This window comes from Bos indicus, chromosome 20, assembly GCF_029378745.1.
Source record: "Bos indicus isolate NIAB-ARS_2022 breed Sahiwal x Tharparkar chromosome 20, NIAB-ARS_B.indTharparkar_mat_pri_1.0, whole genome shotgun sequence".
NCBI lineage: Eukaryota > Metazoa > Chordata > Mammalia > Artiodactyla > Bovidae > Bos > Bos indicus.
Window position 1 is genome coordinate 4,906,483 of NC_091779.1, and position 16,099 is coordinate 4,922,581.

At 51.1% G+C, this 16,099-nt stretch overlaps 1 protein-coding gene across 1 annotated transcript; it reads right to left on the minus strand.

Annotated features, from left to right (window-relative positions):
* Positions 1–1,057: 1,057 nt before the first annotated feature.
* Positions 1,058–14,774, minus strand: STC2 (stanniocalcin 2). Its single transcript, XM_019983129.2, has 4 exons — positions 14,589–14,774; positions 12,409–12,551; positions 9,750–9,961; positions 1,058–4,492 (listed from the first exon to the last, which is right to left on the minus strand). Exons 1-4 carry the CDS (start codon positions 14,737–14,739, stop codon positions 4,090–4,092), a joined length of 909 nt encoding a protein of 302 aa, XP_019838688.1. The 5' UTR covers positions 14,740–14,774; the 3' UTR covers positions 1,058–4,089.
* Between the last annotated feature and the right edge of the window lie 1,325 nt (positions 14,775–16,099).

Consider the following 16,099-nt stretch of genomic DNA (forward strand, 5'->3'; position numbering starts at 1 on the left):
GCTTTACTTTCCTATACCTTGGTTTCTTCACCTGTAAAGTGGGGATAATATCTTCTGCATGTGGGATGTAGTGGGGATGAAGTTACGTATGCAAGATGCCTGGCATGGTGCTGAGAACATAGTAGGTATGCCAATGGTGGAATAAACCATAAGATTAGTAAATCAGGGACTCCAGCTCTCCAGTAGTGCTCAGGAAGGGAGAGGTGAGGAGGAGGTTTCCCTGCCTGTGCAGAGCCCCTGGCCCCTGAGCTGTTTTCTGACAAGACTTAATTATGCTGGTGGCGTCCTCTGTAGGCCCCATCTGCAAGAAAGGGTAGCTGACTCCAAGGTCTGTGCACTCCAGAAGGAGCTGTGAGGACCACCCTGATGGCCTTGGGGTTGGTGCTTTCAGGCTGGCCACAGAAGCTCAGCCTCCTCAGGCAGGGTTTTGGACAGAGTCCCTGTGGGGGAAGAAAAGCCCAGAGTAGTCTTCTTCCCTGAGTTCCTCTCCCTGTAAACTGAACATTCACCATTACATTTTTTAAACTGACATATGATTGATTTACAATGTTGTATTATCTTTTGCTGTATAGCAAAGTGACTCAATTATATATGTATATACACACACACACATATATATTCTTTTTCACATTATTTTCCATCACGGCTTATCATAGGATATTGAAAATAGTTCCCTGTGCTATACAGTAGGTCCTTGTTGTTTTTTCTTTTGGTTACACCATGTGGCTTGTGAGATCTTCTCCAACCAGGAATGGAACCTGGGCCACCACAGTGAAAGCCCAGAATCTTAACCACAAGGCCACCAGGGAAGTCCTGGGGCCTTGTTTATCCATCCTATATGTAACAGTTTGCCTCTAGTCCCAAACCCCCAACCCTCCCAGCCCCCTCCCCTTTTGGCAGCCACACCTCTGTTCTCTACATCTATGAGCCTGTTTCTGTCTTGTAGATATCTGAACATCCAGTATTTAATGGACTCAAAGTCCACTTGCTCACAGCCATCCCCTTGGCCCACCCAAAGCTCTCTCAGACAAAAAATGCTACTCAAGAGGAAGTCAGTTATTTAAAACCTTTATTAAGGCTTGGAGAAAGATAATGCAATGTGACAAAGTACAGATCCTGCTGCCTAAATCCCTAACAGAAACAGATCTTATAACTTATCACGGTGCCGATGCTGAGATCACACGAGGGCTGCTCTTCGTTAGGAAAACGGGCCCTGGAAGCGTTGTTTGTCCATGTTATTCTAAACGAAGCCTTTTCCTAGGTTCGAGCTGAAATTTCTGTGTGTGTGTCTGTGTGTGAAAGTACAGCTACAGCTCTGGGCTAGCATTTTCTATTTATTTAGTTTTGAGTGTCAGCATTTCACTCTACTAAGGCCTCTCATTTCAGAATAACAGGGCTATTTATTGATACAAAGGAGAGGTGTTCGGATCATCTTGTTAAGATGCAAGGCTCAAAATAAACATCATATCTTTATTTGGAAATCCACATCCTTCCTCAAAGGAAGGCTCAGGAGTAAATTTGTATGAAGTACGAAGCCCCAAGTGGAGGGTCTAATTTTAAGGACGACTTTGCTTACATTTTAGACTGTACAAATGCCTCTGTCCATGCTTACAGGAATTTGGATTTTCCCCAGTTTTGAGATAAAGAATCTCAGCAATAAATACTACTGTAGGCTTCAAAACTTTAGGAACCAGAATGCAAGGATTTCTACCTGACTTTTGAGAAGAAACAAAGCAGCGGCATGAAAAAATACACAACAGTGATCAATGAGGGGGTTCAGAGCAACATAGGAAGCAATTTTATGCCTCGGGGGAAAACACCGAGATAATAAATACAAATGACAAATATTTACAACAGAAGCAACACATGGGGCGTCAGTAGCGAACATGTAAAACATTTACACTGAGGAAAATGTAAAAGTGATGCCTTTCACCCACCCAGCCCAGAAGCGGGCGAACAAATGAGCAGCTGACCCAGCAACGCGAGAGAATGTTATTGCTTCAGCTTTTGAGTGATGTAAAGAAAACAGTCCACGTGCTGTGTGGCTTCAGACGCCATGGCTTACGGTCAGTTGCCATGGCAGAGCCTGACACACCGGTCCTCCTCTCTCGGAGGGCAGAGCTGGATCAAGCACATCTCTTTTCTGCAACTCCCGCTCTTTCTAGGTGCTTCTCCCAGCCTTTTGTACCCCTCCCCCCAACAGATGGTTTCTTTCCAACATGCATCGTGAGAGATTGGGAAAACGGCGCTCTGGCACCCTGTCCTGGCAGCAGTGAGGCTGGATTTAGGTTATCTAAACACTAGCTGGGCTTTGGGTAGGGCATTCTGGGAACAAATCATTTTTTAGCAGATAAATATAGCCTCTTTATCTCTGGCCTCAGGTTGCTTTGAGGGAGAGCTATGAGTTGATATAAATGGAGGATGCATACTTTTTTGCCCAGTCACTAGAACAGCAGTCAGCAAACTCAGGCCCAAGAGCCAAATCCAGCTGGGCGCTTGTTAAATAAAATCTTAATGGAGTGGAGCCAAGCCTATTTGTTATGTGTTGTCTATGTATGTTTCTGCTTTCAGGCAACAAAGGCTGAGTTGAGTAGCTGCAACAAAACCCATATAACCTGCCAAACTGAAAACAGTGTATTCACTATCTGGACCTTTACAGACAAGGTTTGTTGACCCCTGTTCTAGAAGGACCTGGCCCAGAACATCCATCCATTCCTTGCAATACTGGGCTCCTATTTGAGTACCGGCTGCAAGAAAGGACAAGCTCTGTCAGAAGAGAGAAAAGGCCTACCTCTGAGACCTCTTCAGTAACCACAAGACATCCATTGCCGGTGCTTTCTGTTCTAATCCTTTCCCTGTATTCTCAGTTCTGTCTCTCCTCCCTGCTTTTCTTTGTCCACTCTGACTCCTTTTCTCATTGCTAAATTTTCATTCTGGATCTGGGAAATCTTGTCCCCCAGTGATGTGCAGCAGTCTCCTCCGTTTACATAAAAGGTCGGCATTCCCTGGTGAAAATTACCAAGTAGTCCTTCTGTGTTCCCCTTTTCCAGCCTCTAGCATGGACAGGCCAGCTTTCCAACTCGGCCCAATGGAACCAGGGTCCGTCTTGGCTGAGGATCAAGGCGAGGTACCAAAAGGCAAAGGGAATTCTGTCAAATGCACCCCTGTGTGCATTTTTTCCAGGGTGGGCTTTGTGCTAGTGGCAATGAGCCCATGTCAGGCAGTCAGACATAAAGCTACATCACTTTTTGATTACTTTAAAAATAGCACTTAAAAAAAAAATTCAGCCCCCAAAGATGGGTTGCTTTTTGCTTTCCTTTGAGCTGGTTTTAATGACCCAGTTGCTTGTTTGAAAGCTATTTATTTAGACAGATACGGAGATGTAACTGGATAAATAAAAAAGTGAAATCGAGACTCGAAGCAGTGGTTAAAATACAGACACACAGGGGCCACTCCCTGCAGCAGGGTCCCCTAGACAGAACAATGGCTCAGAAATTACACTTAGAATCCTCGCCGCCCCCACACATCCCCGCCCCGTCCCAAGTTATTCCAACCTCAAGGTCCCATGCAAGAAACTGGATTTCTGTTTGGCACCAAGCACCCACACGGCCCTGCCCCCGCTCCACCCTTCTCCCGATTCCCAGGGAGATTGCACACCCACTCCTGCGCCGGAATCCAGCTGCGCTCCGCTAGGACTGTCTGCACAGAAGCTGGGGGCGGGGCCCAGCACCAAGCGCACAGTCTGGCCCCCGCGGGTCACCCCTCCCCTCTCGTCACCTCCCAAGGCAAAGGGAGCCGCAAGCCATAGCCCAGGGTCTCCGCGGATGGAAAGAAGGCAAAGTTGCGAGGAGGACGACCTCCCGTTGGGATGTGTGGGTGCGGGACACACCAGGCACAACCGAGCCCTCGCTGCCGAGGGAGCCTCCGCCTCACCTGTTCATGCCGCTAACACAGCTCCAATCAAGTCCGCAATCCCCATCACATCCTGCGAGTGATCGCCCCCCTCTTTAATGGCAAATGTTTTGGAATGTCCAGAGAGAAGAAAATGGACGGCGTGGAGGAAAAGATTTCCCGGCCGGGCCTTTCATTTCACCTCCGGATATCGGAATACTCAGACTGTTCATCCTCCCACTCGCTGCTTCCAGAAGTTCCCTGGGCCCCAGGGCCGGCCGCTCTGCCCCGGGCGTGGGCGTTGGGGTGGCTCTTGCTACCTCGCTCACCCTTGGCACCTCGGCCGGTCTCCCGACTGCTGGGCTCCGCAAGGTGGTGACCCATTTCCGCGGGGTGGCCCCTGGAGAGCTTGGCCCTGTCGCCCTGGAGCTGGTGCTCGGGTGGCGCCGTGGGGGGTCTCTGGATGGCCGAGGTGCAGAAACTCAGGATGGAGCACAGGCTTCCCCAGCTCTGCTCACACTGAGCCTGGACGCTGTGGGTGATGGCCTCCTTCACCTCCTCCCCACAGGTCAGCAGCAGGTTCACTAGGTCCACGTAGGGTCTGGGGATTGAGACAGAGACCGGGGCTGGAGAACGCCTCCTGTGGGCTAAGGAGGGCAGGACCCACAGGAGGGGAGAGACCTGGCCAATGCTTGACTTGGGTTTGGTTTGGCAAAAGATGTTCCTGGAATTACTGCAAGCCTTTACCTGGATTCTGTGGAGTACTGGGCTCCCTGCCAGGCACTGGAGGGAACTGGAGCCTGGGGGAGGGAGCCCGCCACAAGAAAAAGGGCCCCTGACAATACACAGGTGTCTGTGCTAGAAGCCTAGAAAGAAGCCCTGGGGAGTGAGGCACACAGCTGTGGGAACGAGGAGGGCAGGGGAGCTCCAGGCCCGTTTGTGCTGTGCTCTGAGTAGTTGCTCAGTTGTCTCTGACTCTTTGTGATTCCCATGGACTGTAGCCTGCCAGGCTCCTCTGTCCATGGGGATTCTCCAGGCAAGAATACTGGAGTGGGTTGCCATGCCCTCCTCCAGGGGATCTTCCCAACCCAGGGATCAAACCCAGGTCTCCGACATTGCAGAATTCTTTAATTGTGTGAGCACCAGGGAAGTCCCCAGGCATGTTTAGGGTGTGCTAACTAGGAGGATTTTAGCAGGAGGGGAAATGGGTCTTGGAGCCAGTGGAATACTACTTAGGCAAATGGTGACGGGCCTTAAATACTAAACTGAGGAGTCTTTATGGCAGGGAAGCGAGATTGGCTGGCTTTGCACTGGGTGTCCTTCTCCTCGATAAGCCTAGTCTTAAGTTAGGCTCCCCCAAAACCACTTTCCCCATGTGTGTATTTGCCCCTGGTTTGGGCTCATGATAATGAAGGGTGTTTGGGGAAGTTTCTGGACGCATTCTCCTTTGTATCTGGAAGCGTCTGGAACAGGTGAAGGGTGGGGCTAGGGTGTAGATTCCAACCAAGATATCCCTTCCTTGGTGGCAGAGGCTGAGGCGGGGGAGTGGCTGTCTGAACAGCTTTATTCTTTCGTTCTGGGCTTCCCCACAAAGGGAGGTGAGAGCTGGCCTGGCAGAGAGGGGCCTCTGTGCTTGGGACAAGAGCCAGCTGTCTGTGAAATAAGCATGCTTGGTTCCCAGGGGGAGGACCAGTTGCTCAGGCCGTCTTTAGGAAAAGTGCTGAAGGAGGAATGACTACGTACCTTCCTCTTGGGGGTGGAAGTGTGTGCAGAAAGCCGGAGCAGTATGCCTATTTTGGGGCCCATCTGGCAAAAGGTGCCCCCAGCAATGGGATCTCCTGGCCAACTCACCAAGTCTTTCTTACATCTCACTAGACTCTTAAAATCCCCAAGGTGTGCAGAGGGATATGGCATGTTCCAGGTGGCTAATAAGCTTTCTTAAGCAGCCCTCACTGGCAGAATTTCTGGGTCTTTCTGTCCATGCACTGGGCCATCCCCTTGGGCAGGAAACCACTCTGGCACGTGAGCTCATTTATAGGAACAAGCCTTTTTTTCCTCCGTGAGCCTGTACCACTGGGACGCTGCCCTACAGACCATTTGAATCTTTTCTCTGCATGTTGGCTGTTGTTGCCTAGCAGGAAGGGCAGACTATTTGAAGACTTGTGAAGCAGTTTGCTGCCATTTTTATGAATTAGTCCTCAAGTTGTAATTGAGTGAACTGTCCTCATGTCATAGAAAAACAGAGACATGGTTGGGGAGAAAGTGGCTTTTGGAAGCTTCTGGGCCGAGAAGGCCTGGGGCTGGGCTGAGAGCGGAGAGGAGGAATGTTCCGGCTGACAGAGATCAAGCTGCCTTTTAAGGCTTACTTGATGCCTTTGGAGTTGGAGAGTCTGGGCACAGCTGATGGGCAGGGTGCGGAAAGTCTTGAAGGCAGGCCCCTCACCGTGACAAGGACAGTGATGACCCAAGTTGACTTCAGCCGAGAGAGGAGGGCATGGGCACATGAGGGACGTGCTCCCTGCATGTCCGTTTCTTTCCATCTTTTGAAAACTAGTACTGACAGCCTCAGGGAGGTCAAGTTCACTGAGTGTCTGCTAGAGCATCATTGGGATTGTAGCACCTGATCCTGCCTGCCACCTCCTGTGGCTAGATAAGCAGATCACAGAGACTAAGCATCTGTCTTTTGGGGATGCTTCTGGGGAAGTTTCTTTCCCCAGAGTAAGGAGAGGAAGGGCCCTCTTGGGAATCCATGGACTGCCTATTGGCCTCCTTCAGCAGGGCATCCTGCCTAACAGATGAACTTGCTGAATCCCAAGGCGGATCCCAGAAGGCTGGACTACCCCACGCTCTTTTCTGTCCTTGGCAGTCTCTGCCGAGGAGAAAGCTGTGAACCACGGGGAGGGGTGTGTTCATCTAAGCTGTGTTTCAAGCTGGCATGGTGCCTTCTCAGGCTGCTAGCTCAGCCCGTGTCTAATGACAAAGCCCAGCTCTCTCCACCGGGCGTCAGCAAGGCTAAAGGGTTTTTAAAAATACTTGGAGGGGGATGTGCCTGGAGGCTGCCAGCACCCAGTGACAGGGTGTCTGATGGCCAAGCGGGTGATATGGAGAAAGTGGGACGGGAAGCAGTGAGGGGAGCAGGGCAGTGGTGAGGGGAGCAGGGCAGCGGTGAGGGAAGCAGGGCAGCGGTGAGGGGAACAGGAAGTCACTTTAACTGAATGTGAGTGTTTTAGGGGTTAGGTGAGGGTCAGGTTGAGGGATGGGGGTGATGTGGATTCTAGGATGCCTATGATTTCCTTCTCTCTAGAGGGAAGAGCAAATTCAGTTTTCATTTTCTTGTCTGTGGCCAAGGTCACACATTCTTAAATGGCCTTCTTGATATTCGGGGACTGATGGGATCTTTGGTGCCCAAATCAGTCAAGATAGTTAAGAAAAACTAAAAAAAAAAAAATTCAGTTCAGCTTTAAATACTAGTTGACAGAGTGCCATTGCAGCTTCAGAAGGGAAGGCAGTGGGATTTTGTGGGGAGCTAGAATTGCTGGCTTAGTAAGAGGAACTGCATATAGCCACACTGAGTATTCAAGGAAAAGGCCCAGGTTTGCTTTTGGGGTAGACCACCTGCATTTCCAGAGCAGGCTGGGGTAGGGGCTATATGGGCTCTAAATGATGCATGGAGCCTTTTGGAAGTAAGGGTCCCATGGATGATGTTTCCATGGAGGAGACATCAGAAAGCCATAGTGCTTTCTGTCTTCTTAAATGCAAAGGTGCGGTGCGGTGGCAAAACCCCTCAAAACCTTCAGTTTTCCCAAAGACTTTTCTCCAAAGAAACAAAAGTCTTCTTGGCTCCAGGAATGTGTTACAGAATTAAAAACTAGTGCCCTGTCACCCATTTTTGAAGCCAACAAACTATCTCTGATGGAGGAGAGTGAGTTGAGAACAAATGAACTTCAGGAGTTTCTCAGCAGTGGAGTGTCTGCCTCTTGCAGGGGCACCTGAAGGAAGGGAATCTCAGTATTCTGCTTGTGTAACGGGCTGTTTTTGAAAAAAGGGAAAAAATCTTGCTGCACCTGGGGACCAATGAGCCTTTAGTTGGTCTAGTGGGGAGAATGGAGGCCAGGACAAGGAGGTTTGAGGTCCATTCCTGACAACTGGCTTCAGAAGCACCAATTCCCAAGTTGGAAATTAGGAATTGAATCTCAGAGCAAGATCTTTAACTTCTTAGCTTCACGTTCTTTCTCTCTTGTGTGGGGTTAGTATTCTCTGGCTTGTAGCACTGTTGGGAAAGGTAAATGAGATAATCCAGGCCAAGTCCCTGGCCAAGGGCCTGGCCCACTCAGAAAATGACAGTTATTGTTATTGCTATTGTTGTTGATGCTATTCTTGGTTTGATTCTTTACAGAGATTTGGAAGAATAGAAAATATTTTATTGGGCATTAGTATAACTCAGGCTTTCTAGGTGGTGCTGGTGGTAAAGAATTCGACTGCCAGTGAAGGAGATGTAAGAGATGTGGGTTTGATCCCTAGGTCAGGAAAATCCCCTGGAGTAGGAAATGGCAACCTGCTCCAATATTCTTGCCTGGAAAATCCATGACAGAGGAGCCTGGTGGGCTACAATCCATCAGCCCACAAAGAGTCAGACGTGACTGAGCGACTGAGAACACAGTGTAACTCAAGGCAAAGGCAACGTCACTTTGCTCCTGGCAAGAGCTGCCTATAGAGATTCATGGTGTATCTAATAATTCTAACACTGCACCAGGGGTGTTGCAAGGTACCTAGAGCCTTATAACCAAGTGGAAAGTGACAGGTGATGGCTGCTATTCTCTGTGGTCTAGGTGGTGTGGGTGGGATGGGGAGTGGCCTGTTTAGTGACGTAGTTGAGGGAGGCTATGGCATGAACTAAGGAGAAAGGATTGATAAAATTGTACTGATTTGGCGCAGTGAGTCACTGGGCAAAGACTAACAGTGCAGTGACTTGTACTGGGCTGCTTAGTTAGTACCTTACTTTCTGCCCTGAGTCCCCAAGAAAGGAGCCATTGTATGCTTTTAAAGGAAGATATCCTGGGTTTATGATTGAATTGCAAGTCTTCCAAAGAGTATGTTCCTATCCCCTCATTTTGGCATAAAGGTGTTTAGCTGATTAAGGATTTTACCATTTGTTTTGCATTTTCTCTGGGAGGGCATGAATGTTGGAGAAGGTGAATTGGACCTTCTAAGGGAAAGCAGAGCTTATGGAGGCAAGGGAAAAAGCTATTGATATTTAAGAGTATAAGTCCTGGAGCTGGACTGCCAGGCTCCTCCATCATTGTCTGTGTGACCTTTACCACACTGAATCTCAGTTTTCTCATCTGTAAGATGGAGATGAGAATGGTACCTAGCTCATGGTGCTGTCATGAAGATCAAGTGAAAAATTCATATGAAGCCTTAGCACAATGCCTGGCACTCAGTACGTACTCAGTATATATTACCAACCCTTGGCCATCTGCTGGGGTACCTACATGGCAACTCGGAACACTCAGAACTGTTGGGATTCTGGCTGAAGGAAAGACAAAAGGTGTTCCTGAATTCCACACATTTCACGCTCAGTGAAAAAGATTTCCTGTTGCTATTGCTTTGAATTTTGAAACTGATGGTGGAAATTTCTTTTGCTTTTCCTGAAGGCCAGCCAGAAAGGGACGCTCAGGGGAGTCAGTGCAGCTTTCCTTGGTAAACCACAACCTCCCATTTAACAGGAGAGTTCAGCCTCTACAAGTCAACCCATCAGACTGAAGAAGACTGTCTCTGGACCACAGCAGACTTCTCCCTCCATCCACGTTGCATCACCCCACCCCACCCCCGCCCCACCCCCACAGGGCAGCACTCACTCATGCAGCAGCAAGTCCTTGAAGTGAATCATCTCCACCATCACCCGGATGTTCTCCTGTGCGGCAGAGCACAGATCATGCTTCAGGTAGCATTCCCGCTGTAACTGGAACACCATTTCCTTGATGGCCGGACACTTCCGGCTTATACAGCTGAATCTGTGCCGCAGAGCGTGGGCCTTACACTTCAAGGCATCTTTGATGAACGACTTGCCCTGAGAGCGGAGGGGACAGGGAAGGGAGAGGGGGTGGAAGAGACCAGTCCTTATTACACGCTTTGACAGTCTGACCCTTGTTGGGCTTACATGGGATTTTTCTGACGACCGAACCTTAAGGCCTCATCCAGATGGACATCTTGCAGGTGACAGGCTGAGGCTACATCGGGAGGTCTGTCCAGAGTGATGTGAGACCTCTGCCTTCAGCCCCAAAGGATGTTACCTGGGAGACGGACACGGTTGCTTCCTTCCTCCCAAACTCCTCTACTAGCCTCCCTCATCCTGCGGCTCCCGTGGCCCTCTGTCCTCAAGGAAGCCCAGTGTTGACTGTATGGTGGCAAAACCCCGAGGGAAATTTGGGCAGGCATAAGCCCAGAGCTCCTGGGAGGTGCGCGGCGAGAGCTTTTCCCAGGTGCCTGCGTGTGCAATCTCTCCTCTTTCCTGCTCCTTCTAGTGATGTGAAGGTCGGGTGCTAGCTGGGCCTGCCTTTCCTGCCTCAGTGCCTCCCGCCGACCCCAACCCGTACTCTTTCTCTCCTCCTCCTAGCCTTTATGGAGGAGCATTCTTTTCCTTTCTGAAAGCAATTCGACTCCTTTAAACTGTTAGGGTTATTGCCTCTAAAAGGCCCGCCTGGCACACTGCCTGCCAGCATCTGGAGCCTGAACTGCCCGGCTGACGGCCCCTCCCCCTCGCCCCAGGCCTCCGAGTGGCGAAGGCAGCCAGGCATACATCTGGCCTGCAGTTCTCTTTCCTGGCAACCCCATGAGATTGTTCTCATCCTAGAGAGGAGACAGCTGTTGGTGTGGGGGCGAGCCTGGGCCGTTAGCTTCCTTATCAACCTCGCGGGGCACAGAGGCACCGTGGGATACCCACCCAGAGATCTTCACACCCCCTCTTCTACGGAAGCGAGCTGTCATTGGAGAGGTCACCCCTGTGTTTTAGACAGGCCTGGAAGTAACGGAGTTGAGAAAGTAAATGGGTTTAGGTTGGAAGTGGGACGCCGGCCAGTGCGTTTATTTGTCCTCTCCTGTAGAAGCAGCTGAAAGGTCTACAGATAGTCTGATCACTGAAAAGCCACCTCATGGTGATTCCCTTTCCTCTGACGCACCAGTGGGAGCTGAATAGGATGGAGGGTAGGGTGTGCCGGTTGACTAAGTAGTTATGGGCTGAGACCTGACTTGAAAGGGATGCTTCTAACTTGAGAACGTACTCCTGTTGGTTGAGGAAAAAAAGGAAGATGAATTTATGCAAGGGCTGCAGCAATCTGTTCTCAGTATTCTTCCCTGACATCCTGTGGGATTGCCCTGAAATACACATCTTTCCTCCGGATTTCCTATACGTTTCCTAATTCCCGTTAATCCAGAAGGGATGCTTTATTAGGGCATCTCAAGGAGTTCAAACACTTTGCTCCTCTTTCCTTCCCTGGTTTCCCTTGCTGGCACCCCACATCCTCTGTAGGGGAGGCTGCCAGCCCTGTCGCATCCCTTTCTGGTTCCCAGGCGTTGCTTTGTCAGGCTGTCTACAGGATGTCAGTACATGGTAACTGGTGATGTTCATAAATCACACCTCAGCTGTTGGCCTCATCCAAACAGTCATGGCTCTCCAGTGAAATGACAACAGGGTACTTCACAGTGTATATACAGGCTGGGGAGGACACTAAGGAGATGAGCCTAATGGTCCACTCCACCTGAAATGTGTTTGTATGGTGTGCACTGGAGGCATAAGGTTACTTGTTGGGTTCTTTTCCTACTCATGCGGCATCTAGGCTTTTACCCTAGGGACCCCGGGATAAGTGAAGTGGGTCAGGCCCTGACTATATTTATTATATAGAGCGGGACTCATTCAGGGTTCCAACTTTTCAGGTTGGGAGAGGAGGATCTGCTACTTAGGAGGAAGAAAAGTCTGCTCTCTGGAGGCCCTGATTTATCCATGCTGCCTGCCCACATGTCCTCTAGGAGATGACAAATTTCTACAAATTTCATGTCTCTTTTATTCTTACCTATTAGGTGAAAATAGCTTTTGGCATGTTTAATTGGAGTCCCCGAACTTTCCTGCCCTATCCCCAGCCTAATGTTATGGTCCTCACAGACTGGGTTCTGAGTAGCCAGACACCGTGTGTCCCTTACAAGATGTTTATTATTTATTATGAGTTTTCTCTGCTAAGAATCCTCAAATAATTGTTCAGCTTGGTCTCCATCCCATTCTGTGCATGCAAACTTCCTCCGAGTGGAGGAAGACTCGGCTGATATGACAGGTCCAGAAAGCTGAACCCCAGGAGTGGAGTGGGGAGTCACTGGCACCCTGCTGCACACCTGGAAGGTCTCTGGCAAGTACTAAAAGCCATCATGACGATCAGCTAGGAAACTCTGTTAACAGTTTTTTCCATTGAATGTTTCAGTCATGCTCTGCTAACCCAAAACATTCTTGGTGCTCAATATGGTTTTTACCTGGGCATCAAATTTTCCAGCGTTGTGCAGAAAAGTCATGCAAATTCCGTGTAACCCCCGAATCTCACAAGAGTTGTTCTCGAAACATTCAAACACGCCACACCCCACATCGCCAGCGTTGACCAAACAGTGCTGGATTTCCGCTAAAATGAGAATTACACACAATCATATACAAAATTCTCTGTCATGCTGGGGAATGCAGAGAGAGGGTGGTTGAAATAAAAGTAATGACTAAAAGGAAAATTAAGAAAAAGTGTTAGAAATGATTGTTTTGGGATCCAAAAACCAAGGAAAGAAAATTTCATCACTTAATCTACTTATAAAGATAACTAGTATTTGTAAATTTTTGTAAAAATTAGCCAGACCTACATTACAAAAGTCACAAGAGAAGTTAGGTCAGAACACTCCATTTTTTCATCCTTCTCATCTTATTAAAGTATTTGTGGGAATACTTGGTTTGACAGCTGAAGATATTTCAGCTTTCTAAACCCACTGACAAAAATAAAATTTCAACCCATTAGCTTGGTCTTTCCCTTCTGTCCTTCATCAATGAAATACTCTTCTGTACTTGGATGAAGCTGCTGCTATTAAATCACGGCCATTTCCTTCCTGACCCCCAAATGAGAGCGTCCAAAAAGCAGTTTCAATTTAGCTTTATGATTCAACACCTAAAAATCAAAACAAAACTCCTATTAAGGCAGCGCCTCCAAACCATTCGCATTAAAAATACCAGGCTAGGGAAACTGCGGTTTGCTTGCATGCAGGCTCAGGAGTCGAGTCAGATGGGGGTTAGTCTGCAGAAACGCAACCTTTGCAGTTCGAGGTTCCTTTTTAATAGAGATCTGGGGTGAGATGTCGCTTAATTCCCTAGACTTCTCGCGACCCGGGTGTCCGCTGCCCTCCTTCGCAGAATGTGGCCCCAATTCGCCTCTCTGAAAGGACAGGCTGAGAGGGAGTTAACTGTCAGGCTGCAAAGCCTCTCTCCCTTCCTTCCCCCTACCCAATTAAACCAACCACAAAATTACATCAGAAGAGTATATTTTGGAAGAAGGGCGGGTCGGAGGAGATAATCCGCATTCAGGTTAAATCTGCCGAGAGAATGAGGGGCGTGTATTTGTTGAGGGTCACCAACTAGCGAAAATCACGTTTGATTCTCAGGGAAAGCTCTGGGAGGGGAAAAGGTGGGTGAGACGAGCGGGGCGCGAGCCGGAGGTGCTGGCATCTGCCTATGGAGGTGGGAGACTCCCGGACGGTCCCATGCGCGGCCCCGGCGCGCCGGCCCGGAGCGCGCAGGGCCGCGGTTCACTCGCTCCCGGCGCCCCTAATGGGCACTCGTGCATTCCTGCTCGTGCGGTGAACGCACGCACGGCACTGCCGGGTTCGCAGGCCCCCTTAATAAAGGGAGGGCCGTGAAGAGCGAAGAAGCGCTAGGCAGATTTTCTTCCTCTCCCTGGAGCTGGGAAAAGGGCCAGCCCCGTGCCCTGCACGCCTGGTTGTGCTTGGCAGCTCTCGGGTAAACGGAGAGCCGGTCGAGCAGCTGCGGCGCACGGTTCGGGCCGTGTCACCATTTCTTCTCTTGCTGACCTGCTCTGGAGCTGGGGACGGAGGCAGCACCGCAGAGGGACGCTTCAGTGCACCCGCCCCTGCCCCTTCCGAAAGGAATGCCCCACAAGGGGGGAAGTTCACCATGCAATTTGTCTCGCCTACAAAGTTCTTGGATGTCGGGCATCTTCTGAGGAGGGGGAGAAACAGTCCTGCCGCGGCCCGCCGGCTGGGAAGAGAAGTTCTTCGGTTCAGAGCGCAGCCCGGTAGCGGGGACGCTCCGTGCCTCCTGCAAGCCGGTTAGGATGGAGCAGGGAGGTTTGAACCGGTCCGGGAACGCTGGAGCCGACCCTGGCCGCGTGATGCGGTGCTTCCTTTACCCTCGACCCCGGGAGGACAGCAACAAGTCCTGCCCCAGCCATCTCATCACCCGGCCAGCACGTGCGGATTCCGGACGCGCGGAGCCCGGTGTGGACCTCGCTCTGCCGCGCGCTTTCCTCTTCACGCCCCGCTCCACCCCAAGAGTTTGCGCGGTCCAGGTTGGGCGCCCAGTTCTGGGCGAAGCGCCCGGGGCGCGCTGCGTGGGTGCGGGATGTCTTCTCCCAGCAGCTCCCCGCCTCGGGGGCGCACGCACTTACCTGTGTTCTGCAAGGACAGACGGCCTTTCTGCTGGGAGCCCCTGTCTTGGGGACCTTCGGGCGTGTTGGTGGCGTCGGTCCCTCGAGCTGGATCGAAGGTAACCAGCACCAAAGCCAGGGTCACGAACTGGCCCAGCCGCTCGGCACACATGGTTCTTGGTGTAAACCTCCAGCCCGGAGACCTGGATTCTTTGTGCTCCCCTCCGCCTCTTCCTCCTCCTCCGCCGCTTCCCCTCCTCCTCCCACTCTTCCTCCCGGCTCGCCTTTTCCCTCCTCGCGGCCGCGGCTCTGATAGAGGTTACCCAGCGCCCTCCCGTAGCTCTCTGGAGAGCATGTGACCAGGCCGTTAGCAGCGCCGCGAGTGCCGGGCAATGGCAGGGACGGTGCCTCAAATATCCCTGGAAGCTCTGGTGTCACTTGAATGAAGGAGTCGAGCAGGTGTTGTCCCAGCGGCTGGACCAATCCGAGACCCCCGCCCGTTTGACAACACGGCCGGGAGGCGGGGCCTGCGCCCAACTACTACAGGAGGAAGCCGAGCGCCGCTGGGAGCGCCCGACAAAGTTGCCGACCTGGCGACGGCCACGCGTTTGCGTGCGTGTGTGAGTGTGTAAGAGCGCGGCCGGAGATACATGCGCGTGTGCGGGTGCTCCAAGGCAATGGCCGAACGGACTTAACTAAAAGCGAATCCCAGCTCCGGTTGCAGCTAAAGAAAGGCGAGAGGGGATGGTCTGCGCTGGGACAGCGTTCCCCCTCCCCTCCAACCCCCTCAGGCTCCTGGCTCGCATCACACCCGCAACTGGCTAGGAAAGTTTCCTCTTTCTGCCTTTTGTAATTTAGTTGAGATTCCCAGCCCCGAGGCCTTGACAGATTGGAGAAGTTTCCTGGACACAGTGGTGCTCGGGGCAAGCTGGGCACAGATGGGAATTCCTGGCGGTGTGATGCTTTGCATTAAAAACAAAAAATCCTCCAAACTATTTTAAGATAGGAGCAGAAAGCACTAGATACAGGACTCTGCCTGAGCGGCTGCCCCATCTTCTTTTCGCCCCGCCGTGGTGGGCCTTGCCACACCTTAGGTGTCAGATTCTTGCCCCTCCCTCAATCCAGACGGATTCTGGGCTGGGCTGCAGGGATCCAGGTGAGAGACTGGACTTGCATCATTTACAGGCGGGTGGCAGGGAGGCCCGGGCAGCCCTGAGTCAGCCCGCGGCGGAGCATCGCGTGCCCCAGAGGCTGGAGCTTGAAAGGCAACTTTACGCGTCTCCAAACATACTCTTCCATTTTCCCAAAGCGCTACTCGCCGCCGCGTTCTGTGTTCCCTTTACTCTTCATTCATCGGATGGAAAAGGTCAAAAAAAAAAAAAAAAAAATCTCCCTAAACCCTAAAAACAGAACCTGAGGAAATTCTCTCCGTCTCTTCTCCTTTCTTGTTCGAGCTCCCTCCCCAAGCACGGCCGGGGCTGGATCGCCCTCGACTGCTTTCTCCCCCCGGCTTGCGGAAGCAGGGAGAAAGT